General features: G+C 40.8%; 1 protein-coding gene across 9 annotated transcripts in view; it reads left to right on the forward strand.

The window, feature by feature from the left end:
• Window positions 1-26,818, forward strand: part of arap2 (ArfGAP with RhoGAP domain, ankyrin repeat and PH domain 2) — a 473,297-nt gene that overhangs the window by 59,565 nt on the left and 386,914 nt on the right. For 7 of the 9 annotated variants that reach the window (XM_069924984.1, XM_069924989.1, XM_069924990.1 and 4 more), the window contains exon 2: window positions 20,002-21,099. In XM_069924984.1, the coding sequence (XP_069781085.1) occupies window positions 20,201-21,099 (899 nt within the window). In that variant the 5' untranslated portion in view covers window positions 20,002-20,200. Of the gene's footprint in view, window positions 1-5,182; window positions 5,206-20,001; window positions 21,100-26,818 lie in introns of those variants that run through there. The other 2 variants (XM_069924985.1, XM_069924986.1) reach the window with 2 other exon arrangements.

Raw genomic sequence — 26,818 nt, forward strand, 5'->3', positions numbered from 1 at the left:
GCTATTAGCAGATGAGGATTTCTTGGACCCACGCAAGGTTGCAGCCAGAGTGGATGTCCTGTGGTGCACGAAACGTGAAAACGAGTCAGCCATGAACCAGGTATCATGCCCCAACTTCAATGGGACACAACCGCACCCCAGCAAGCCAGCAGAGGCACCAAACACTACCTGGTGCTTTTATCACCAATGTTGGGGGGCACAGGCACGTAAATGCAGGCAACCCTGCTCCTTTCAGGAAAACGGCCAGGCCAGCTGCCGTTAATGGCCGCAATGGCTGACCACATCAATAGCCACGACACAGAGCAAGTGGCTTATGGTTCCTGGTCAATACAAGTGCCGAACTCAGTGTCATCCCACCAACTGCACTTTAGACACGAACGCGACCATGAGGCTCCACGCTCCGGGTGCAAACAACACCACCATCAAAACCTTTGGCATGTGCAACTTGCAGATTCAGCTCGGCAATGAGAAGTTCTGGTGGAACTTCTCTCTAGCTAGTGTGGGCACATCACTCCTCGGTGCTGATTTCCTTCGGGTGCATAGTCTGCTGGTAGACATGAAAGCCAAGCGTCTAGTGCACGCCTGGACTTTCCAAACGGTCCGACTCGCTACCGTCACCCGTGGCCCAGGGGTGGCAAGGTGAGCGCCTGCAAGGATGAGTATAGCAACATCCTGGAAGAATTCCAGGCTATCTTTAGACCGCAGTTAACTTCCACCATTGCCACAGCACGGGGTGCTACTTCACATATCGACCCAGGGCTCCCTGCTCCACGCCAAAGCCAGGAGGCTTCACCCAGACAAACTGCAGTTCGCCAAAGAGGAATTCTCCCAGATGCAGGAGTTGGGCATAGTCCCCTCTAAACAAGGCCCATCTCCGCAGACTTTTTGCTTGCCTGTCAGAGTTCGGGCTCATGGTCAACATGGCAAAATGCCAATTCGGGAAAGACTCCATGCAGTTCTTGGGCTGCACTGGTTTATTTGCAGATGACATTGTTCATTCTTCAGGATGGGTTAAATATACCATAAAGAAGTTACATACCAAATTGAATGACTATGGGGCGATTTCAGGTTACAAAGTTAACACTGATAAAAGTGAAGTAATGCCAATGAATACAGCAAACTATACACAATGTAAAAAAAGAATCTCCTTTTAAATAGCAGGTACAGACAATATGTTATTTGGGCATCAGAATACACAATAAATCATTTGTTTAAACTAAATTATCATCCATTAATGAAAAAAATACTAGAGGACTTGGAGAAATGGAAAGATTTGCTGATAACTAATAGGGAGAGTAAACTGTATCAAAATATATTTCCACGGTTACAAAATTATTCCCGTAGCAAGGGAATTTTTTTCAAAAATTGAATAAATTGATAAGAAAATTTCTATGGAAAGGTAAGAAATGAAAAATAGCCTTTGAAAATCTGTTAGGGACATATAAACAAAGGGGAATGCAGTTGCCAAATTAAAAAAAATCTACTATGGGGCTGACCAATTAAGATTCTTGTTGGATTTTTATAAAGTAGGAGAAAAGCTAACCTGGCTTAGGATGGAACTATATGAACTAGGGGAAAGTGTTTCAGAACATGTACTTTACAAGTGGAATGAGAAGTTAGTGCAAATCACAGTCTGCCAATACTACACAATATATTAAAAATATGTGTTAGGATACATTTCGAGCGAAAGTTAATAAACTATCAAATACCAAATATGTTGCTACAACAGAACCAATTAATACCTTTCACAATGAATAATATATATTTTAAAGAATGGTCCAGAAAAGGAATAACAAGAATTTAAAAAAAAACTGTTTTCTGGGCAACAACCTACTGACATTTGAACAGCTAAGAGATAAATATGGAATATCACATGGTTCAATATTTTCATACTATCAATTAAAAATTTACTTAAAAGAAAAGCTGGGAAATGATCTAAGGTTGCCAGGGTAGTAGCTTTGAATATATAATGACAAACATTATGATAATTAAAAAGTTTATTACAAATATGTATATTAAATTACAAGACAAAGGAAAAGATGAGGCAATATATAGACCCAAACACCACTGATTTAAACATACAAATAAATAATGAAACCTGGAAGGAATTTTTTGCTGGCACCATGACAAATACAATAAATGTCAGGTATCAAATGATACAATATAATGGGCTTCACAGACTATACGTTACACCTCAAAGAATGGAATCAGGCATTATCTGATAAATGCTTTCACTGTAAACTAGAAATTGGTACAATGGTACATTCAGTTTGGACATGTACAAAAGTGAAACCCTTTTGGGAGGATTTAAATTCAATACGAGATCAAATTACAAGAAACAAGATTCCAAAAGACCCAGAAATTTTTCTGTTAAGCAATATAAAAGACAGAGTTAAAATTAAACAGATTCCAAAAAACCATTTACCAAGGTTGCATTAGCAACAGCTAAAAAAATGCAGAATGATAACTTGGAAAATGGAGACACCCCTGAAAATATAGCTCACAGAAATGAACAAATGTATTCCATTAGAGAAAATTACTTATAACTTAAGAGAAAATTATGCACAATATGAACAAATTTGGGACCCATATAAAAACTTTGTTGGTAACCACAACCTCTGGCCTCCATTTCTTAACTCTTAATGAGAAATACGTAAGGAAAAAATGAATCACACTTAATATTTAAATGACACGCTCCCTCTTGTTTTTTATTTTCTCTTTCGGTTCTGTGGTCTCCTCTCTATAGTTATGGGGGGGGCGGTGGAAGGGAGGGGGGTTGGGGAGAAAATGAAAACTTACTGTATATATATATATATATATATATATATATATATATATACGTACAAAGTTTTTGTAAATATTGTTAGAGATTGGTTATATTGTGTATTAAATTTAAAAAAAACACATCAAACAAATTCTCCATGCTCCTTTGGTCAACATTCTCTCTCTCACTCTCAGCAATGATTCTCTGGAGCCATTCATTTGTTGTCATTGGTCTCAACCCCCAGAACTCTGTGTACTAAAACAGGACTCTGATTCTTCTGGGTTCCTTTTGAACCACAGAATCGGTCAAGTCAACAAAATTTCACAAAAAGATTGAGTAACTTTATTTAACACAACCAAAACAACAAAAACACAAAGGAAACGACAGCTTTCACTACAAGTTTAATCTAACCCAAATTTAAAGACAGATGACCAAAAACCCACTTTGGAATGGGCTGCCAGAACTTTTGAAGTGAGTACAATTATAAAGTTTAAAAAGCATATCAACCTGAACGGATAGGAAGGACTCAGAAGGGTATGGACTTAAAGCAAGCAATTGGCACTAACTCAGACTGCCAACTTGGCCAGCATGGGTGTATGGGTGTGTTCTGGCTGGATGACTCTGGTTAACTTGTCAGTCATTACAGAACCATGACTCACATGACTCCCGCCGTGGTGATGTTACCAAACCTCTTGGTCATGGACTTTAAAGCTCTTAACCTGAGCACATCCTATAGCTTTGCTCTTGCTGATGCTTCTTCCAGAGTTGTACAACATGAGCCCTAATTAATGAACCCAAATCTCGCCAGGTTTACCTTTGCATGGTAACCTCTGATGAGGGACTTTGATTAAAGAAGTTCTGAAATTTTGAATATACCACTTCTACTGGTTTGCCATTTTCTATTGTATTATAGGAACATAGGAACATAGGAAGTAGGAACAGGAGTAGGCCAAAAATGGCCCATCGAGCCTGCTCCGCCATTCAATACGATCATGGCTGATCTAATTTACGATCTTCCTGCCTTCTCCCCATATCCCCTAATTCCTCTATCATGTAAAAATTTATCTAACCGAATTTTAAATATGTTTAATGAGGCAGCCTCAACCACTTCCCTCGTTAGAGAATTCAAAACATTCACTACTCTCTGGGAAAAACTATTTTTCCTCATCTCTGTCCTAAATCTACTCCCCCGAATCTTGAGACTATGTCCTCTCGTTTTAGTTTCCCTGGCCAGCTCAAAAAAACCTTCCTACATCTATCCTATCCATACCCTTCATAATCCTATATGTTTCAATAAGATCTCCTCTCATTCTTCTGAACTCGAGCGAATACAATCCTAGATGATTTAATCTTTCATCATAAGTCAACCCCTTCATCCCAGGGATCAACCTAGTAAACCTCCTCAGGAGACCAGAACTGGACACAGTACTCCAGGTGCGGTCTCACCAGTACCTTATACAGTTGCAACATTATCTCCCTACTCCTGAATTCAATTCCTCTAGCGATGAAGGCCAACATTCCATTAGCCTTCTTAATAACCTGCTGCACCTGCAACCTAACTTTTTGCGATTCATGGACAAGCACTCCCAAGTCCCTCTGCACAACAGCATGCTGTATTTTTTCACCCTTTAAATAATATTCAGCTCTTTTATTTTTCTTGCCAAAGTGGATAACCTCACACTCACTAACATTGTACTCCATCTGCCAGACCTTTGCCCACACATCCAGCTTAACTATATTCCTCTGCAGACTCTCCACATCCTCATTACAATTTGCTCTCCACTCAATTTGGTGTCATCTGCAAACTTGGCTACACGACATTTTGTCCCCTCCTCCAAGTCATCAATGTAAATGATGAACAGTTGTGGGTCTTACACTGACCCCTGCGGCACCCCACTTACCACTCTCTGCCAACCTGAAAAACTCCCATTTATCCCGACTCTCTGCCTCCTGTCAGACAACCAATTTTCAATCCAGGCCAATATACTTCCCTAGATCCATTTTCCTGTAACTTACTGAGAAGTCTCTTGTGCGGCACCTTATCAAACGCTTTCTGGAAATCCAAATATACAACATCAACCTGTTCCCCTCTATCCACCGCACCCATTATATCCTCAAAGAATCCTAACAAGTTTGTCAAACAAGATCTTCCCTTTCTAAAACCATGCTGCGTCTGCCTGATTGAACCCTTACGTTCCAAAAGTTTCACTATTTCATCTTTAATGACGGCTTCAAGCATTTTTCCAACTACAGATGTCAAGCTAATTGGCCGATAATTTCCAGTCTTCTGCCTACATCCCTTCTTAAAAAGTGGCGTGACATTTGCTGTCTTCCAGTCTGCCGGGACCTGCCCAGAATCCAAGGAATTATGACCACCAATGCATCAACTATAACTTCTGCCATTTCCTTCAGAACCCTTGGATGCATATCATCAGGACCAGGTGATTTGTCTGGCTTTAGTCCCATTAGTTTCTCCATCACTACTTCCTTTGTAACAACTATTTTATTAAGGCCCTCCCCAACATTCGCATCCTTAACTCCGCACTTGGGCATGCTGGACATGTCTTCCACCGTGAAGACTGACACAAAATATTTGTTTAATGCCTCGGCCATTTCCTCATTTTTTGCTACCAGTTTTCCTTTCTCATCCTCCAAGGGTCCTATGTTAACTCTGGCCACCCTCTTCCGTTTTATATATTTATAATTTTTTTTGCTTTCTGTTTTTATATTTTGTGCCAATTAACTTTCATAATCCTTTTTCCCATTTCTTATTACCCGCTTTGTAACCCCTTGTTGTCTCTTAAAGTTTTCCCAATCTTCCAGTTTCCCACTGCTCTTTGCAGCTTTGTACACCTGCGCCTTCAATTTTATACTCTCCTTTATTTCCTTTGTTAACCAGGTTGATTTTTCCCTCCCTTGCTGCCCTTTTTCCTGACCGGAATATATTTTTGTTGAGCATTACAAAATATTTCTTTGAAAATCTTCCACTGTTCCTCAACTGTTTCATCAATTAGCCTGTGCTCCCAGTCTACTCTGCCCAATTCCTCCCTCATCCTCTGGTAGTCACCCCTGTTTAAGCATAATATATTAGTTTTAGATCTAACTATTTCCCCTTCCATCTGAATGAGAAATTCAATCATACTATGATCGCTATTTCCCAGATGGTCTCTGACTATTACATAATTTACTCTACCTATCTCATTGCACAACACTAGATCCAGGAGAGCATTTTCTCTTGTGGGTTCCTTAACATGCTGCTCAAGAAAGCTATCACAGATGCATTCTATGAAGTCCTCTTCTAGACTCCCACGACCAACTTGATTTTCCCAATCTATGTGGAAGTTAAAGTCCCCCATGACTACTGCCGTATCATTATTACATCACTTATCTCTATTTATTTCCTGTGTCACTAAACTATTGTTATTTGGTGGGCGATAGATAACATCCACCAATAATTTTTTCCCTTTGTTATTCTTTATCTCTACCCAAATGGACTCAACATTATGCTCTTTAGATCTTATATCATTCCTCACTACTGCCTGGAGCTCATCTTTGATTAAGAGTGCAACTCCACCTCCCTCACCATTCTGTCTATCTCTTTGCACCACCTGATACCCTTGAAAGTTTAATTCCCATTTAGGGTCACCTTGTAGCCATGTTTCCGTGATGGCTACCAAATCATAGGCATGGGTACCGATTTGCGCCTCAAGTTCACTAACCTTATTTCTAATACTGCGAGCATTCAGATAAAGTGCCCTTATTAGTTACATCCTCAAGAAAAATTTTAGTAGATTTAATGAAATGTGGTTTTCTTTTTGTAAATTTATATTGACTTTGGCTAATGACTTGTTATTACATGCCTGGTAATAGCCTCTAGCACTTTCCCTCCACTGATGCTACCGGGTCTGTATTTCTGATCTCTCTCTCCCCCTCTCCTCCTCTCTCCCCCCTCTCTCCCCCCTCTCTCCCCCCTCTCTCCCCCCTCTCTCCCCCCTCTCTTCCCCCCCTCTCTTCCCCCCTCTCTTCCCCCCTCTCTTCCCCCCTCTCTTCCCCCCCTCTCTTCCCCCCCTCTCTTCCCCCCTCTCTTCCCCCCTCTCTTCCCCCCTCTCCCCCCCCTCTCTCCCCCCCCTCTCTTCCCCCCCTCTCTTCCCCCCCTCTCTTCCCCCCCTCTCTTCCCCCCCTCTCTTCCCCCCCCTCTCTTCCCCCCCCTCTCTTCCCCCCCCTCTCTTCCCCCCCCTCTCTTCCCCCCCTCTCTCTCTCCCCCTCTCTCTCCTTCCTCTCTCTCCCACCCCCCTCCCTCCCTCTATGGTCTGGTGCATTCACCAACCTCCAGGGACTATTTCATAATCTGTAGTTTTTATGGTTGATACCCATGCACATTGTTTCCATAATGACCTTTATTCAAGTTTGCAGATTATCAGGCCCTTTTTACAACTGTATTTACAACTTACAACTTTTACTGTTTTTAACCTTGAAACAAAATTCTTCTGATTCCTCTTCACAATTAAATTCCCTTGAATCCTTGGCTTGCGTGGGAAGTTATTTGAGCCCTCTTGTTATATTAGAACCTGATATGCCATAGACGTGGACCAGTCAAGTATTATACCAATACAGGGCTTTTATTAACAGACTAGAACCACCTCTAAACTGGCCAGTGGGAAAGCATCTGTTATACCAGTAGGGTGGAGTATCTCTACAGACATAGCCAATGGCAAGCGATCAGTATAATACACCTCCCCCCCCCCCCCCCCCCCCATTACATCATCACAGAACCAAAACATTTAAGTTAACGTGGTTCACCCAATACTTTAGTGCAGCAACTCAGGTTTGAATCTGCCACTGTTTTGAATGAGTTTTTACATTCTCCCTGTGTCCATGTGGATTTCCTCCCACTTTCCAAAGATATATTGTGTCAGTAGGCTAATTGGTCATAGTGATGTATTTGGGCAGCATGGCCTCGTGGGCTGGGAGGACCTGTTACCAAGCAGTATCTCGAAATTAAAAACTATTTCCTTTAATTCTGCTATTTCTTTGTCCCCTATTTTCCAGTTGTGTTCATTACTCTCTTTCCACATTGTGTATGTTTTTTACAGTGTTGTTCACCTCGCAGGTTTAGTCTGATCTCTATATTTGCCCTCCTATTCAATGTTGATTCCAAGGTGATAAATTCTGAACTGCTTCCAATTCTCAAACTTCAAAAATTTTGGATAGTTCTACAGTATATAATGACTCTTTGATCCAAATACTTTCTAACACTTGTTAGCCACATATGGAGTACTTCCTATGGTTGGAAGGAAAGTAAGTGGTAATCAGGAGGAGGTTACCTTGTCCGTGATGCCATAAGGCTGATGGAACTTGGTGCCCACATTGCTTGCACGTAGGTCTGTGCAGCCACAGGGATATATCAATGAATCTCTGTTGGCTGGTGTCCTGCTAATGGGACCGGACATGCCCTGCAGATGTGATCAATTTGTATAAAATCCCCTGTATCCAGAATTCAACCAACCGGCAGTAAATAAATAATAATAAAGAAATAAATTTAAAAATTAAGTAAAAGTTTAAAATTGTAAAAGTAAATGTTCTCCGAAGCAATCACTTGGTGAAGATGGATGCAAGCATTCAGCCAGTGGTGCGCCCCAGTTGTGCCCTGCCTGCAGCAGCTGTTTGGTCATAAACTTGTGATTGAACAAAATGGTGATATCCAGGATGAAGAGCTGGCTAGTGCTGTTCGCCGCTGGGGCAACTCTCCCAGGTGTCTCCGCATCCCTGCTTAGTAAGAGTCTTTATCTTTATTAGTATTAAGTATGTTAGTAAGGCTTTATGTGTAAACATGGGGGAGAGGGTGTTAATTACGATGGTGGCAAGGTTAAGTAGCAGTTATCGCAATACAGTTACATCACCAGTGACCGGGGTTCTAATTTAAATTTTGTAAGTTGTGGGAATTACCTGATTAAAGTAAACTTTGTATGATTAAGGACTATAATACTGATTTTTTAAAATTACTTTACATTTTTCACTGTCATTTTGTCTTTTAAAGGTGTATTCTTAATGCAGGTATATAGTTAGGCATTGTAAAAGAGAGTTTCAGTCAGCCAGAACATTGCATATCTGGCATCTACAATCCCCTTAGGTGCCAGATACTGGGGATTTTACTGCACCTTATCTATAAGATTGGAGAAACATTGGAGTAATGGGACAAATTTGCTAGTATTCCTTCCCATTTACTGCTGATAGTGGTCAGTTGTAACCTGATGAATAAGTTTATCTGCAACAAAAGACTCTACAGAGAAGTTCAAGCAAACAATGGTCCTGCCTTGCTGACATCCGATGTTTGTGCTACAAATAGCAATATTGAATGTTGTTATCTGATACTGTAGTGTATGGGGGCAATGGTGATGGTTGATATCCTGTGTGGTTTTGTTTCAACATAGGAAAGGAATTAAAGCATGAGCTTTGCTACTAGTGTAGACTTATTTTTGCACTTGGCCCAACTTGTTCTGGTTTGTTTTGAACTTCAAATATGACTGCTTCTCTGGTTTTCTGGGACTCCTAAAATCTTTGGATCGATACCCTAGTACTAGTGAATTGGTGTGAAAGAAAAAATATTAGAAATTTAGGCAGGCGTTAAATAATTACAACTTAAAGTGTGGCGATATTTAAGTTTTTGACATTTTTTCTAACTATGGGAAAAATAAATAAGCTAACAGGAAATAATTGAAGTAGTATTTCATCAAAACCTTAATGTAGAGCTGACACTAATTTATTTTGGCATCATGAGTATTGTAAATATGTCTTGTTCCACAGCTAGAGCTAACAGGTAAAGTGAGTGGTCTACTGGGCATTCTAGTCACATATAGAACACATAAATTCTGAAGTAATATTCTGCTGTTAGCCATTAAATACCACCATGGTGAAATATTCTCACCACCAAGAACTACTTGCTTTGTTTGATATGTCTTCAATGTTGCAAAACAAAAACATGCCAGGCTGCTTCAGTATGTAATGCACAGATCTACTGGAGAAACTCAGCAGGTCATACAATATCCATAGGAATTAAAGTTAACCAATGTTTCGGGTCTGGGCCCCTCATCAGATAGAAGCAAAAACAGGCAGGTTCCCGATTTAAAAGGTGGGGGGAAGGGACAGGGGGAGGAGCACAGGCTCATAGCTAAGAATAACTTCTTGGATAAAGGTGGGAGGGTAGAAGAGCAGAAAGCTGAGAAATGATCATGTAAGAGGGTCAAGTATTTCTCTGATTGGAGAAGGAAGAGAAAGATGTGGGGAACTGGTGGAAAGAAGATGGGGAAAGAGAGAGATTCGGAAGAGGGGGTTGATGGAGATTAGAGAAGATCATGATAATGCCATCTGACTGGAGACTACCAAGCCAGAATATAATTTGCGGTGGCCTTGGTTTGACAGTACATGTCTGTATGGCAATGGTGCATGGAATTGAAACACCAAATCTTTCTGAAGCCATGTCGGGGCATGGATGTAGTAGAATACCCCAATATAAGTGAAGTGTTTCTTGGCTTGGAAGCACTGTTTAGGATAAGGGAAGAGGTGAAGGTGCAAGTTTAGCATCTTTTGTGACCACAGGGTTTGGTGCTGATTCATAGGAAAAGAAGAGTGGACAAGAGGGTCCTTAGGGAGCAGTCCCTACGTCTGTGACCCAAGAAATGCTGCAGCTGTGTCCACACCTGCCCCCTCACCATCATTTGGGGCCCCTTAAAACTGGGGCAAGGATCAGGATGCCACTATTAGAATAAAGCCAGGGTGACCTGGCTCTTTGCAAAGCTATCTGATCCAAGAGTGAATGGGAGCAGTTGGAGGGCGAGGAGGTAGAGAAGAATATGGGAGTTGTAAAATACAGAGTCTGAAACGAGCCTGGGATATCAGGCTAGTCGTGTCCTTCACTCCCAGAGAGAGAAAAAAGGAAAAGCAAAATTCACTAATATCCCAGATGGATAACTGATACAGATGAAGAAGAGAAGCTGCCTGAGATTGTGGAATTAAATATTAAATCCAGAAAACTGCTTGGTGACCCAATGGAAAATGAGTTCCTGTTCCTCAAGCATGTATTAGACTTCACAGTGATAGCTGCAGGAGAGCACATGGTGGTGGATGTGGAATTGAAGAGGCGAACAACAAGAATCTTGGGGTCAGTTCTGCAAAGATTATATAATTGGTAGTTTCTGCACAATAGAGGAAAGAACATTGTGAACACTGATATATGGTACACGAAGTATAAAGAGGTGCAAATTGGCAAAATCACAAACAGCAGATTCACAAACGAAAATGAGGAAGGGTACAGGAGAGAGATAGATCAGCTCTTTGAGTGGTGTCACATCAGCAACCTTATGCTGAACATTAGCGAAACCAAGGAGATGGTTGAGGACTTCAGGAGGAAGTCGGGAACATGATCCAGACTCAGTAGTAGAGAGTGTCAAGAACTTCAAATACCTGGGTGTCAATATCTCCGAGGATCTGTCCTGGAGCCTCCATGTTGATGCGATCACAAAGAATGCTTGTCAGCGGCTATACTTGGTGAAGTGTTTGAGGATATTTGGTATGTTTCTTGAAATCTTCTAAAGGTGTACCATGGAGAGCATTTTGGCTGGTTACATCACTGCTTGGTATAGAGGCGCCAACTCTCAGGTCAAGGAAAAACCCCAGAAGATTGTTAACTCGGCCTGCTACATCACAGGCACCTGACCACTCCATCTAGGACATCTACATGAGGCAGTGTCTTAAAAAAGCAGGCTCTATCCTCAAAGACCCTCACCACCCAGACCATGCCCTCTTCACTCTGCTGCCATCGGTAAAAAGGCACAGGAGCCTAAAGACGAGGACTCAGTGGTAAAAGGACAGCTTCTTCCCTGCTGCCATCAGATTCTTGAATAATCATTGAACCCAGGAAACTTCGTATACTACTATTTTTAATTTTTTAAATATTATTGTTGTAAGATGGTTCATAATATGAATGTTTGCTCTATGTTGTTGCTGCATAACACCAAATTTTGTGACTTGTTCATGACAGTAAATTCTGATTCTGAAATGAACTGCTGTTTTGCCTGGAAAGATTGTCTATGTCCCTGGTTGATAGGAAAGGAAGAGGTAAAAGGACGCCACAGCGAAAGTGTCATAAGAAGGTCAATGGTTGCTGGGAATAGAGGAATGGACCAAGGAGTTGTGAAGGGAACAATCCCAGAAAAATGGAAAAAGGGAACGAGAGGAGAATGTGTGCCTGGTCCTCGAATATTTTATTATTGGAATGTGTGGAGAATGATTTGTTGAATTGTGCAGAGGATGTAAGGAGTCTGCAGCTCGATTATAGATGGATTAAGTGAGTGGGCAAGATGCTGCCGATGGAGTACAGTGCAAGAAAATGTGAGGACATTCACTTGGAACAATAAATAGAAGATTAGATTACTATTTAAATACTGAAAGATTACTATTGTTCAGAGCAACTCATGGATGCTTGTACATGAATCTCAAAGGTTAGTTTGCAGGCCAAGCAGGTAATTAAGAAGGCAAATGGAATGTTGGCCTTCATTGCTCGAAGGATTGAATTGAATAGCAGGGAGGTTCTGCTGCAACTCTCCAGGATACTGGTGAGGTTGCACCTAAAGTACTGTGTGCACTTCCAGTCTCAAAAGTTCAAAGTTCAGATTTACTGTCAGAGTACATACATGGCATTGCATAAACCCTGAGATACTTTTCCTTGCGGACCAGGCAGAATTTCTACTACTGGTAGTGCAAAAAAGACTGTATTCAAGTAAAGATGTGTATACAAAATAGAGAAATGAAAACAAAGAAAGAAATGTAAACAAGCAGACTGTGCAATACAGAAAAAAATCAATAGTAAATAATGTGCAAAGTCAGAGACCATAATTGAGTTTGTTGTTGAGGAGTTTGATGGTGGACGGACAGCAAATGTTCCTGAACCTAGTGGTACAAATCTCATGGCACCTAGACCTTTTTCTCCTCACTGAGGAGAACTCAGTGTGAACCCACACAATTATTCTGAGCTATGGACTCTTTTGAATATTTATGCACTCAATACAGATAATGAGAAGTTTATACAGTAAACTTTCCTAAATTTAGTGAATGCCATGAGAATATAGTGGTAGGAGATTTTAATTTTTGTTTAGTTCTGTTATTAGACAGATCTTTGAGAGGAACTAATAGAAGTAGAGCAGCAAAAACAACATTGACTTTAATGAAAGATTTGAACTTAATAGAGATATGGTGAAGGTTACATCCAACTGATAGGGATTATTCCTTTTACTCAAATAGATATGATTCATATTCCAGAATAGATTTTTTCTTACTTTCAGCACAACTTCAAGGTAGAGTATTTCAGGAAGATTATAAAATGTGACTTTTGTCTGATCATTCTCCATTATTGTAACAGAATGAAATCCCTGATAAAGAGAAACCAGTCTAAAGATAGAGATTAAATAGCTTGCTTTTAAAAGATTAGATTTTTAGTGCTTTTGTATGAGAGCAAATTTGATTGTTTGTGATCTGAATTTACATTCAGTAACTGATAAATTTGTGATTTAGGATCCATTGAAAGTGAATTTGAGTGGTCAAATTATAAATTTTACCTCTAGGATAAAGAAAGATTACATGAAGGAACTGGATAAATTAGAAAGGGAGATAACTGATGTGGAAAAAGATTTGCATGTTCAAAGGTAAGAAGACAGATGGAGGTTATTAGTTAATTTAAAAAAAACTTCAATATAATACTATGCAGACTTACAGAACAGAAAAAGCAATAATGAGAACTAATCAAATATATTATGAATCAAGTGAACAATCACATAAAATGGAACAAATCTCCAGAACTATTAATGCTATCTAGAAAGATTCTAATCATATTAGCTATGAACCTCAAGAGATAAATGATTCTTTTTGGGATTTTTATTCATAACTATACATTCAGAATCTTTAAAAAAATGACTATAAAATTAATAATTATTTATCTCAAATACATTTGCCTGTGTAGTCTTTGGAAGAACAGTCAGAGCTGAATTCTCCCATTAATTAGTTAGAAATTAAAGAAACAATGAGTGCATGACAGGGCAATAAGACACCAGGAGAAGACAGTTTTCTGACTAGGAGTTTAAGGATTTATTCCTTCCTCTATTTATGGATATGATTCATCAGGTTTCAGTGAATATTTTTCCACTGTGATAATTACTGTAATACCAAAAAAAGATAGATGTCCCTTAAAGCCTGCTTCATATAGACCAATATCTTTACTAATGTGGATTATAAAATTGTTGAAAAAGTTTTGCCTAAGAGGAAAAATAGATTGTGACTAAAGTTAATTAATGCCAATCAGACAGGTTTTGTTAAAAAGATAATGTAGCAAGATTATTAAGTATTGCTCATTTAGCATAATCAAGAGGAGATTTAAGTGTTGCTGAACCTTTGGATGCAGAAAAGGCCTTTGATAGATTAGAATGGGACTTTCTTTTTAAGGAATTGAACAAATTTGGTTCGGGACAATCTTTTATTAATTGGATTAAAGGATTGTATATTAATCCAAAGGTAAAAGTGGTAACTAATAGACAAACCTCAGCACTTTTTATTTACGTAAATCTAGTAGACATGGATGTCCCTTATCGCCAGCACTATTTGTACTGGCTATTGAACCTTTTGCAGAGATGATTAAATGGGATGTGTTTATACAGGGTCAGTCATGAGGAACATAAAATTAGTCTATTTGCAGATGATGTATTGAGATATTTGACAGAATCTGAATCTTCCTTAACCATATAACCTTTTACAGCGTGGAAACAGGCCATGTCGGCCCTTCGAGTTCGCGTTGGTTCACTTGAACAACTCCACTAACTCTCCCCTCCCGCTCTCCGCCTATAACCCTCCAGCTCCCTCACATCTATGTACACATCCAACCTTCTCTTAAATGACAGAAGGGTCCATGCCACAACTATCTCTGCTGGAAGATTATTCCATTCTGCCATCACTCTCTGAGTGAAAAAGCATCCTCTAACATTTCTCCTAAAGTTTTTCCCCCTTATGCCCTCTTGTTCCAACTTCCCCTTCCCTCAGGGTAAAGAGTCTATTTACGTCTAGTCTATGTATTCCCTTCATAATTTTAAATACCTCTATCAAATCCCCTCTCAGCCATCTACGTTCCAATGAATAAAGTCCCAGTCTCCTTAATCTTTCTCTGTACTCTAGATGTTATAAGCCAGGCAACATCCTTGTAGATCTTCTCTGCACCCTCTCCACCTTATCTAAATCCTTTCTATAATTTGGAGACAAGAACTGAACACAATACTCCAAATCTGGCCTCACTAATGCCTTAAACAGCTGCAGCATCACTTCCCAGCTCCTATACTCTATACTATGATTTATGAAGGCCAGCATAACATATGCCTTCTTAACCACCCTATCTACATGGGAATCCACCTTCAATGAACTTTGTCCTATAACCCCCAGGTCCCTCTGTTCCTCTGAATACCTCAATGCCCTCCCCTTAACTGCATATGTACTATTTTGGTTATTTTTTTCCGAAATGCAGCACCTCGTACTTGTCCCGATTAAATTCCATCTGTCATCTTTCAGCTCACTCTTCCAAACAAACCAAATCCTTCTGTAATCCAAGAAAATCTTCCTCACTATCCATCACTCCCCCTATTTTCGTATCATCTGCATATTTGCTTACCCAGTTAACCACACCCTCCTCCAAATCATTAATATAAATGATAAACAACAAGGGACCAGCATTGATTCCTGAGGCACCCTGCTTGTCACAGGCTTCCAACCTGACAGACAGCTGTCCACCAGATAAACTAGGATAAAAATAAAGTTATACCATTTATAAAAGATATGATGTGTCAGCAAAATACCCAATTTAGATAGCCCAAAAAATGGGATTAAATACTTAGGGATTAGGACTGATAAGAATTTATATAAATTGAATTATTTATCTTTATTTCATAAAATTGAAGAGGATTTAAAGAAATGGATGATGCTACCTATAACATTAATAGGAAGAGTTAATTGTATAAAGATGATTATTTTTTTTTCCCCCAAGAATTCAATATCTGTTTCAAACGTTACCTATTTTAGCACCTCAACAGTTTTAAAAAAAAATAACTAAATAGATGGATTCAGAAACTTTTACATTAGGCTAAAATGTCCAGGGTATCTCTGCAGAAATTAACATGGAAATGTGAAATGGGGGGGATTGCAACTACCAAATTTCTATTATTATTATGGAGCAGCTCAGATGTGTTTTATTGTATCCTTTTTGAAGATGAAACCAGCCTGACATGGATTAATATAGAATTGGAGAAAAGTTAGAGAAAGCTTTTCTTTATAAATGGAATTCAAGATTGATGTCAGGAACTAAAGATAAAACTTTACTGAAACATTTAATAGATATCTGGGGTAAGATAGATGGGGAAATTGTGACAAAGTAGGGTATATCAAAGTATTCCCCTCTGTTGCAGAACACCTAGATACAGCTGTAGTGACAGGGAATTCCATAGTTAGAGGACAAATAAGAAGTTCTGTGGAAGAGATCGAGTATCCAGAAGACCGAGGAACTGGATGTGTGGAATGGAGTCCTTGTAGGGTGCTGGATGGGATGGAGTGTAATTGATATAAATATGAGATAACAGTAAGGTTAATTTTGTTTTCAGCTTATCTTGTCTGTCATTCCTGTTTTAACCTATCTAACACCCCTATATTCTCCCTTGTTTTATTAGTGACCCCCTCCCCCCACCCCAACAACTTCTCTGCACCTTTGCAAGCTTGTTTTGTCTCCTTTTCAGTTCTGATGAAGAGTTTCCAACCTGAGACATTGACTCTTCTTAATTTTTCACCAAAATGGCTTGCCCTGATGAGTGTTTACAGCTTTTTCTGCTTTTGATTTGGATTTCCAGCATCTCTTGACTTTCAGGGTTGGATAAGTACCATGTCCTTTTGTATTGAAAGGCAGTAAGAAAAGGAAGGAAGTGTCCAGAACAAGAACCTGATTGTACGAAGTTGGAATAAGACAGTTGGTACTGGAAGTACTGATAGGACACAGAGGACAAAAGAAGTGGGTTGGGATATGAATTACTTGAAACTAATGGAGAAAGTGGGAAATTGAGGGAGATAATTTATTGTGAACGGCCCTGAAATGCAGATGTGTTACTTTGTAAAACAGCATATTTATTCTCTACTATGCTGGTAATGATCTTTTTAGTAGTTCATCACTCTCTTGAGCAAGACCATGACATTTAACCTTTAGGTATTGCAATATGTAGAGGGTGGTTGATTGGATCATTCTGGGATTGAGCGTTGCTTTTGTACAAGCGTAGGGATGCTTAGAATCAGTGGTTCTTGATGTTCAAGATTCATTTTTCCTCTTTGCTTCATGCATTTCAGCTTTCTCATGTGGACAGTCACTAGAGGAGGCCATGCCAGCCAGCTTTGTGGATTTACCAATTCAGCCCCATTTCTTCTCCATGACTGACTGAAAATTATTTTCCCTCAAAAGTTCCCCTTTGAAATCCCTGATTTGCTGCTTTTATCAACCATGTCAGCAGTGAGTTCCTGATGAAAACGATTCCTTATGCAAAAAGCATCAATATTTTTTTTCTCGCCTCCTTTCTGATGGGCGCCACCTCTTGGTTGAAATTTGTGAAACATCTGTGAATGGGAGCTTCACTGATTGACTCGACATGGATGTAAAAGGACTTAATATCATGCAATTATCTTTTAATTCTGAAATTAAAGCTTTGTCTTTGGGAAGGAAGAACCGCTGAACTGTTCAATTTATTGATATTTCCTTTATGTTATCACTTAAATTTGTATTAGATACTCATTTATTCATTCATGTTCTCCAGCATTTAATCACAAATGAAAGCAATACTTACTAATGCAATGCTGTAGAAAATCATACAGTGTGCTTTATGTAAGAAAGGAAAGGTTACATAACTAGTATTTCGGTCTTGATACCTTCATCAAGGTATGAGCAAGATGTGGGCAGGCATCTGAACCAAGTTGCATTGGTGATGTATTTTTAGCTACATAAAGTACACTGTTTAACCTGCTAAGTTTCTCCAGCTTTGTGTTTTTACTTCAATCATGGTATGTGCAGACTTTAGTGTTTTACTAGTCGCAATATTAAATTGAGATGAAGCAGCATCACGAAATTCAACATTTTCTGCAAAATTTCTATGAGCAATATTTGTTAAATTTCCCTGAAAAGTTATTCAAAAGTTTACTTTAAAAAAAAAATTGCTTTATTCTGTGGTTCTTTAATACTCTGAAATGTGAAAGAAGAATGGGTTGCTATTCTGAACCATTGTACATCTCCGGAGATTGAAAGAAATGAAGAATTGGGTGAAAAAAATGCATTTTCTTTTTCTTTCATCTGAGCATAAAAGTTTTTAAAATGAAGAAGTAGTTGTAAGCAGTTTCTAAAAAGCACCAAGTTCCAGGAAAAAAAGTATGTAAATAAACATGTGTGAGCTGTAGGCAGTTTGGGTAAAATGAGAAGCACCAAGAAGATGATGGACTTTCGTAGTTATTTGTCATTGAACTGGTGGATGAATCCTTCGTGCATCTATTGTGCCAACGATAATTTGGTGGTGATGGCAATCCAGCTCAGTGAAGTCGTTTGGTGTGGACAAATTATTTAGTCATAAAATATCTCAAGCTATATTGAGACAGATTAGGTAACATTTTATATTGTATATAGATATGTTTTAAAGGAGATAAGTTGTGGGTTTTTAAGCGTAGGTCACAAACACTTCCCAGCACAGATTTCATTTAAAATGCTGGAGCTCTGCTCAAGCCAGACAGTTCAGACTCCAAGTGCCTTTGCAAAAACTTTGAATAATGCTTATAGAGACTTCACAAGAAGGTGTTAGTTGGACATGTTGTGGAGTAATGGATTATTGTTTTGGAAAGCAACAAATGAACGGACTCAGAAGATAAGATCTGATGCCACAGTCAGTCTGAATGCAGTTTTCTGTTCTAAGAGGGTCATGAGGTTGTGTGTGTGTGTGTGTGTGTGTGTGTGTGTGTGTGTGTGTGTGTGAGAGAGAGAGAGAGAGAATTTAGTTCTACAGTTCAGCAGCATTAGCTGGGACTGGAACATGGCAAGCTTGTGGAAAAACCCCCTTGTGTTCCTTACAAGAGGAGATGGCTGGCTGTATAATGTTTCTTCTGAGATAATGGAAACACAAAAGGGACTCTGGTTATCTGAAAGTAAGAGGTTATCATCTGGAAAACCCTGATGGGGCAAGTTTCTTTGGCAAGACAGAAGGAAACAAATCTCTCTGAAAACCAACAAGAACCTTCCTGAGTGATAACCATTTGCCTTTCAAGCACCAAAGCCTGGTGAAGATTCATAAATGTTAAATCTTGTGCACAATATAAGAATTGCCTCATACCGGTGAACTTGAAGGAGTGGGAAGTGAGATTGGACTGTGAATCAAAGAATTTTTCTGAACTTATATACACATTACGTACATGTGTGCTTAGAATTAGAAGGGGGTTAAGTTGATAGTAATAAGTTAAAGTTTGATCCTGTTTTTATGTTAGAAGAAAATTTAAAGTAACTTATGTTTAAGTAACCATTTGTCTTGGTGAATTTCTATTGCTGCTAGGTTTTGGTGTCCACTGGGCCTGTCACAATATAACTGGTGAGTTTGTGCAAAAAAAAAACTTTTGAAAATTCAGTTTTGTCTGGACCCTGAGAATGGCCAGGAGAAATCTTCCTTTTATAACACTTTTCTGTATTGGCAAGAGTGACTGCCCAATGTTAAATTCTGTTGATTTGATTCAGCACTAATTTTGTATTAGATTTTTCTCATTTATCCCTGTGTTTGAAATAGTGAAATGAATCAACTGGACAGACATAGCATGGTCTTCCTGTGTGTGGTAGTAGAATTTGACAAATGCAGCATTGTCCATGAATTTGTACTTTAAAACTGTTTTATACAAAGCCTGGAAATGGAGAGACCCTGGTGAGGGAAAAGGAAAAATTCCTTCGGAAGTGATAAGCTGCAGCAACTCAAAAGGATGAAGGCACTGGGTCGAGAGAATTGTTTAAATTGGAAGTCTATGTGGAAGGCACTAAAACATAAAAGGGAGGAGTGACTGTGATTAACATTTATTGCAATGGATTACTTAGGCAGAGTGACATCTTTTTAATGTTTGATGCTGATCAAACTGACCCAATTATATTTCTATCCTTTCAGCTCTGTTTTGTAAAATGAGGCGTTTTCTTTGACATCTCAAGGGAGAAGAATGATTACTTCTGATCGCAATGAATATGTGCACATCTGATAAGTTCCAGACTGAACACATTTCAATGGCAGGCTGCATCAGGTTGCTGGGCATACATTAATCCTAGGAGGTAATTGTGAATTGAGGAGTTGAAATGAGACAGAAATTGACATGATGCTGTCATCCAACGAGGTCAATAGAAGTATCGTGGACTGGTTGATTGACATCCATCTGGAACAGTATACTGGCAACTTCAAGAAGTGCGGCTACTGCACTCTGGGGGACTGTAAGCATTTGAATAATGAGATTCTTCTTCAAATTGGGATTGCTCCAACAGGACATCGGAAAAGAATACTCAAACATTTGCGCCGTCTGTTTCGAGAAATTGATGAGCTGGAAGTGTATAAGTGCCCTGACAACTTGTTGCCCAGAGGCACAGAATCAGAAAACAATCACCAGTGCTCTTCTGCACAGACTTCAGCCAAGGAAGAAACTGTAAACAGTGTCCCTGTCTCCAAACTGAGAACGATCTTCAATAAAGGTGATTTAATTGCAAGCCCTACAAACTCAGTGAATGTTGGAAGTATTAACTTAAAAGACAAAAATTCATCTCTTCAACTGCAGCTGGTTGAAATACAGGAGATATTTTCAGTTGGTAAACATCCAAAAATGGTTGCATTGGAGGATGGTACCTCTGGTAATCTATGTGAACCACAGGATAATGCAGATAGCAGACCACCACTTCCACCACGGGTTCATCAGGGAACCCCGCCACTCAAATTCACTGGAGACAGGATGTCAGTGCCTTCTGCATCTGTTGATTCCTTCAGTTTTCCCTTTGCAACTGAACAGTCCACATCCGTGGAAACAAAATGTGCATCGAATAGTCCACCAGACTCGCCTGCATTTGAATTTCAAGGCGAAATGATCCTGAACGATTTCTATGATGGAATGCTGAGCACTTCAGAGCAATGTCCTGAGAAAGCACCTGATCCTCGAAACAGACCAGTGCCACAGGTCCCAAGTCCATGTACAGCACAACGAGTTATGTTAAACTCCACGGACAACAGGTATGATATTTTCTGCAGTAAGCAATCTTTCATTTACTTTTCTGAAAGTGACAATACAGAAGATCATGTTGCTACTGTGAGGTTAATCTGGTGCACATGATGCTGTTAAGTAACAGAATAATCGTGCATTTGCTGGCTTCTACGCCTATTGCATTCAGCAACATTTATCTCCTGACTGTTCTAATCATGCCAAAACAATGTACTTTTTGTATTGTTATCCTTTCATTTTGTTTCCCTGTTTTAAAATATTGAATCAGTCTTTACACTGATGGTTTATTGGTGGACTGCAGTCCATGGTCCTTGTCATCTGTAGAACTGGATATTGCAAGTTGCAGGAAGATGCATTGAGGACTGCAGAGGTTGTGAAAGTCATGTGCAAATCTGTATTCAGATTCCTATATGATATAATTTCTCTATAATAGACTCAATAACAAAGCAGGTTACTGATTTTCACTGCGTGCATGTACCTTTTCTCTTGCTTTGTCTGCTCCATGCTCACAGCCACCAAGTTCTCCCTTCCCACTGACACCGTAACATTAATATTATTGCTGCTGCTACTTCGACTGGACCGTGCCAGAACCTCTACCCTTTGGTGGCATGTCTTCCATCACCATACTTATAATTTTGTCTGGCGTGCAGAGATATCATGGAATTGTTGTGAGTGAGTGCAGCACAGAGTGAAATGGCAGGCTGTGTGCTCTGGTATCACAACTAACTGAATCTCGGACGCAATCTTTAAGCACAACACTGTTCCGCCCCTTACGCACTGGTGCTTGCGTCACGATGACGTGAGTATGTACGCGCCCTTCCGGTCTGCCGGTCTGCACCAGAAGTGATGGCCCCGTGACACCATCCTTGTCGCGGCTGCCCAACCGCCCACGCGTAACAAGCGGGGCCGGTTCGCCGCTGCAGTTATGTGCATCGCCACACAACCCCCGCGAACAGGCACTGATAGTCCTGCGATGCATCGTGGGTGAGGTGTGCTGCATCGGCAGCCGACCTCTTCAGACTGGTGGTGGGACCTGTACCGGCTGGGACAAGTCCGAGTGGGCCAGTTTCAGTTGGTCCATTGTGAACAACTCCTTTTTGCCCCGCAATGTCAAGAGAAAACGTGGACAAGCTCCTGTGCAGGACTTTGTATGGAACCTCATAAGGCCACTGAAGGAGTCTTATTCCTGTGAGGGTTTTTGCACAGGAATATATAGTCACAAGAGGCCAAGTCTGGGGGAGGGATAGCTGCAGGGTGGCTGACCATGCTGTGATGTCGGTGGTGTTGGTGGCTCAAAGGGCAGGGCCCTGGGGCTTTGTAGATGCTTATCTCTGCCACCATGTCCATGAGGAATCTATGGCCTGAAATGCTGTCCCAAATGTGGAGAAGGCTATTTTGTCGGCAAGCCACTAATGGTGACTTGTTTCCTGGGAACGAACATGGCTGGAGGCATCTGCGGGTGGGTGACCCCCAGTGTTGGTGATAGAAACACCATTTGGGATCGGACCTCTCCTCCTTCTGGTGGGGCGCGGCCTGCTCACTTGGAGGACTGGATTTGAGCATTGTCCCGGTGGTAGCCACGAGACATGGTTGATGGAGTCTGCTCCCTTGTGTTTCGAGCGGTAAAGGACATCCACACTCGCTGCAACCTTGCTTGGGTCGCTGAAATCAATGTCGGCCAACAGGAGCCTGATGTCTTCGGGCATCAGCTTGAGGAAAGCTTGCTCGAACATAAGACAGGGCTTGTGCCCTTTGGGCAGTGTGAGCATTTCTTCCATGAGGGGCGGGGGTAGGGGGTCCTGTCACCCAGGCCATCCAAGTGCACGAGCCTGGCTGATCGCTTGCATCGTGAGAGGTCGTACGTGCTAACAAGGAGGTTTTTCAGAGCCATGCATTTACCTTCCGCTGGCAGTGTCTGAATGAGGTCGTCTACTCATGAGGTGGTTTCCTGTTCAAACGAACTGACGACGACAAAATATCTCGTTTGTATCAGAGGTTATTTGTTTGACCTGGAACTGAGCTTCCGCAGGGCCTGTTCATCCATAAAGTTGGAAACTTTAACGCAATGGTACTACAGTTGCTTGTTCCATTGTGTCGAATCTGCAGGATGTAGAGACTCGTCAGGGTCACCATTGTAGCGTGTTGAGTGAGCAAAGCTCAGAGTCTGAACTGACAGGCTGTGTGCTCAAGTATCACAATTAACTGATTTTAATTTGAATATCACACGCAGCCTTTAAGCATTACACCATTCCTCCCCTTATGCTCTGGTGCTTGAGTCACGATGACGTGAGTGTGTACGCACCCTTCCGGTCTGTACCGGAAGAGACGGTCCCGCAATGCCATCCTCGCTCCGGCTGTCCAGCCACCCATGCTTAACAAGTGGGGCTGGTTCGTTGCTGCAATTATGTACGTCACCACAATGGCATGGATAAGGCCATTCTGTCTGTTGAAGATCTACTGGCTTCTAATAGAATGGTTCCATTCCTCTGCACATTCCCTGCTGTCTGACAGATTACTTTTTATTGTGTTACCTGTTGAAGGCATTGTTTTACTTCTCATAACCTTTTAGCCAGTAAATTTTACAATCTAGCCACACCCTGAGTAAATTTAAAATACAGTTCCTTTGTATCCCATTTTGTTCCACAAATATAAGATGCGTTCTCAGACCCATTGCTAATGGAACACACTTTCTTCTGTTTAGCTTTTCAAACACAGGCATGGTCTTTTAAACCTCTGTCAAATCTTCTCTGCCTTTTTTGCTTCTGGAGAATGACCACAGCTTCTCCAGTCTGAAACATTTGACAAAGTTGTCACAAGCATTGGATTTCCGAACTTCCCCTCATTCCAGCATCTGCAGATAACCTTTCGCATGTTGACTTTCATCCAGCTGTTTTTGGTGACAGGTATACATCTCCCCATTCTTAAAATCTACCAACATTAAAGATAATTTGCTCGTCAGTAATGTGAGAGCATTTTTTGGATTTAAAAAAAAATCTGATTTCAAAACTTTTACTGCTCAATGCACGGGAAGTCAGACATATAAAGGTCACCTTGAGCATTGAGTCTATCCCATTGAGCTGTACTATGTCTGAATAGTTTGCCCCAGTGATCCTCATCCAGCTGTGGCTAATTATCTTTGTGGGAGAGGTGAGAAATGGTTAAATATGGATAGGAATGGCTGAACAAAATTCCTGTCATCATTATGGAAGCTAGGAAACACAAGTTGCAACTGGTACTAACATTTCTGAATCCATGACTCAATGTAATATTTCTTTACAGACTACTGTCAGCCTTGTCCATTTCATTTTTGATTATTTTCTGGGCATCTGCACCCACCTAATGATTGAGCCAAAGAGAAAGGAAACTAGTCCCAATAAAGCTAGTTTGGTCTGTACTTTGAAACTGTATAATTACCATAGTTCAGTTAATTTACATTGGAGATAAACAGTCAATTTAATATTGTTAAACAGTTGAATTATCACACCACGTCAGTTAATTCAGCATTTGCTCATAACTTTCTGTCCGGGCCACACTCTATCTTGTCTTCTTTGGGAAAGGAGAATACGGACATCAGAAATATTTCCAAAGTGCTTTTTGTCTGACTATGATGTGCCATTAGACAAGTTAAGGGATGGGACATATTTCCCTAGCCTTATAATTTTGAGGAGAAACTCAGCAGTCCATGAAGCATCTATTGAAAGTAAAAGACAGTTGAAATGTTGGGCCTGTCAAAAATCAAGCAGATGGTGGGGGTAGCGGGGTGGGGGGGAAGGAGGAGGAGCACAGGCTAACTGATAAGAGCTAATGGGTGGATACAGGTAAGAGGGTAGAAGAGGAAGAAGCTGAGGTGATAGGGGCTGAAGGAAAGGGCAAAGAAGGTTAGCTCTCAATAAAAGGAAGGAGTGGGTGGGAAGATAGTGGAGTGGAGACAAGGGTAGGGAAAGGGAAAATTCAGATGCTGGAGGAACTCGGCTGGTCTCTATGTCCATAAGAGATAAAGGTATATTACCAACATTTCAGGCCTGAGTCCTTCTTCAGGATGTGAGCTAAAAGCAGGCCAGGAGCTTAAATTAAAAAGCTGGTGAAATGAGAAGAATGGGAGGGGGAGGAGTATAGACCTGCCTGCCTTTTTTTGGCTATTTGGAGCAGTCCACAAACAAGTCTACATAGACCCATCAACTCTTCCTCCACCACATGAAAAACTACTTTGGTGCTTCCTCATGCATCCATAGACATCATCCACTTTGCTGCCAACTTCCATCGTGACCTTAAATTCACTTGGTCCTTCTTTAGCAACACTCTCATTTTCCTCGATCTCTCTGTCTCTATCTCAGGAGACAAATTCTTCAGACATCTTCTACAAATGCACCAACTCCCACAGCTACCTTGACTACACCTCTTCTCACCCTGTCCCCTGTAAGGATTCCATTCCTTTCTCTCAATTCAATCGTCTATGTCACATCTGCTCCCATGATGCCAGATCATCAGTGATGTTCTCCTCCTTCAAACAACGTAGCTTCCCCATTACGACCATCAACTCAGCCCTCACCCTCATATCCTCCATTACCTGCACTTCTACCCTTGCCTTCTTTGCCCCCACATGCAACAAGGACTGGATTCCCCTTCTCTTCACCTAACACCCCACCAGTCACTGCATGCCACGTATAATCCTCCGCCATTTCCAGTACCAGACCCTTCTCCTCACTCCACTTTCTGCAGGAACTGCTCCCTCGGTGATTCTCTCATCCACTCCTCTCTTCTCACCAATTTCCCCCATCCTTCTGTGACCACAGGAGATGGTCCACTTGCGCCTACACCTCCTCCCTCATTTGGGGCTTCAAAATGTCCTTCCAAGTGAAGCAACGTGAATCTGCAAGGTTTATCTACTATATTTGGAGGTCCCATTGTTCTCACCTCTACATCGGAGAGACTGGACACAGAGACTGGGAGATCACTTTGTTCAGCACCTTGGCTTTGTCTACCACAATAGTGTGAATCTCCCAGTGGCAACTCATTTCATTTCTCTGCCCCATTCCCTTGCTGACTTGTGTCCATGGTCTCATGCAGTGCCAAACTAAGTCCACTTGCAAATTAGAGGAATAACACCATGTATTCCATATGGGCATCCTTCAATCTCTCTCCCTCTTCCCCCTTTCCCTGCCTCCCTTCACGGAGCCAAAAACGACCCCCTCCCTCATCAGTCCTCATCTTTTCTGTCTTGTCCTCTTATCATCTCCAATTAACACCTTTTGTTCCTTGGTCTATACTCCTCCTCCCATTCATCCCTTTTCACTAGCTTTTCAATAAAGGGCCCTTGCCTTCTTTTTGCTCACATCATGAGGAAGGGGTCAGGCCTGAAATGTCATTCTTTACCTCTGATGGATGCAGCGAGACCAGCTGAATTCCTTCAGCATCTTTATATTTTCACTGCAATCACATTTGCAGACTTCTGTGTTTTACTCTCGGGAAAGAGAGACCAGGGGAGGGGATTAACAGAAATTGGAAAAGTCAGTATTGATGCCATCTGGTTGGAGACTGAAAAGATGGAAATTTAAAATAAAATGAAATAGTCAAGATGTTGTTCCTCCAATTTGTGGGTGGCATCGATTTGGTAGAACTTGTCAGTGTGGCAGTGATGTGTAGAATTGAAGTGGTTGGGCATTGAGAGGTCTTTGCTGTTGCAGCAGATTGAAGGTGCTCAACAGACTACAGTCTCCCCGATGGCTGCAT

Source organism: Narcine bancroftii, chromosome 3, assembly GCF_036971445.1.
Source record: "Narcine bancroftii isolate sNarBan1 chromosome 3, sNarBan1.hap1, whole genome shotgun sequence".
In the NCBI taxonomy this organism is placed as follows: domain Eukaryota; kingdom Metazoa; phylum Chordata; class Chondrichthyes; order Torpediniformes; family Narcinidae; genus Narcine; species Narcine bancroftii.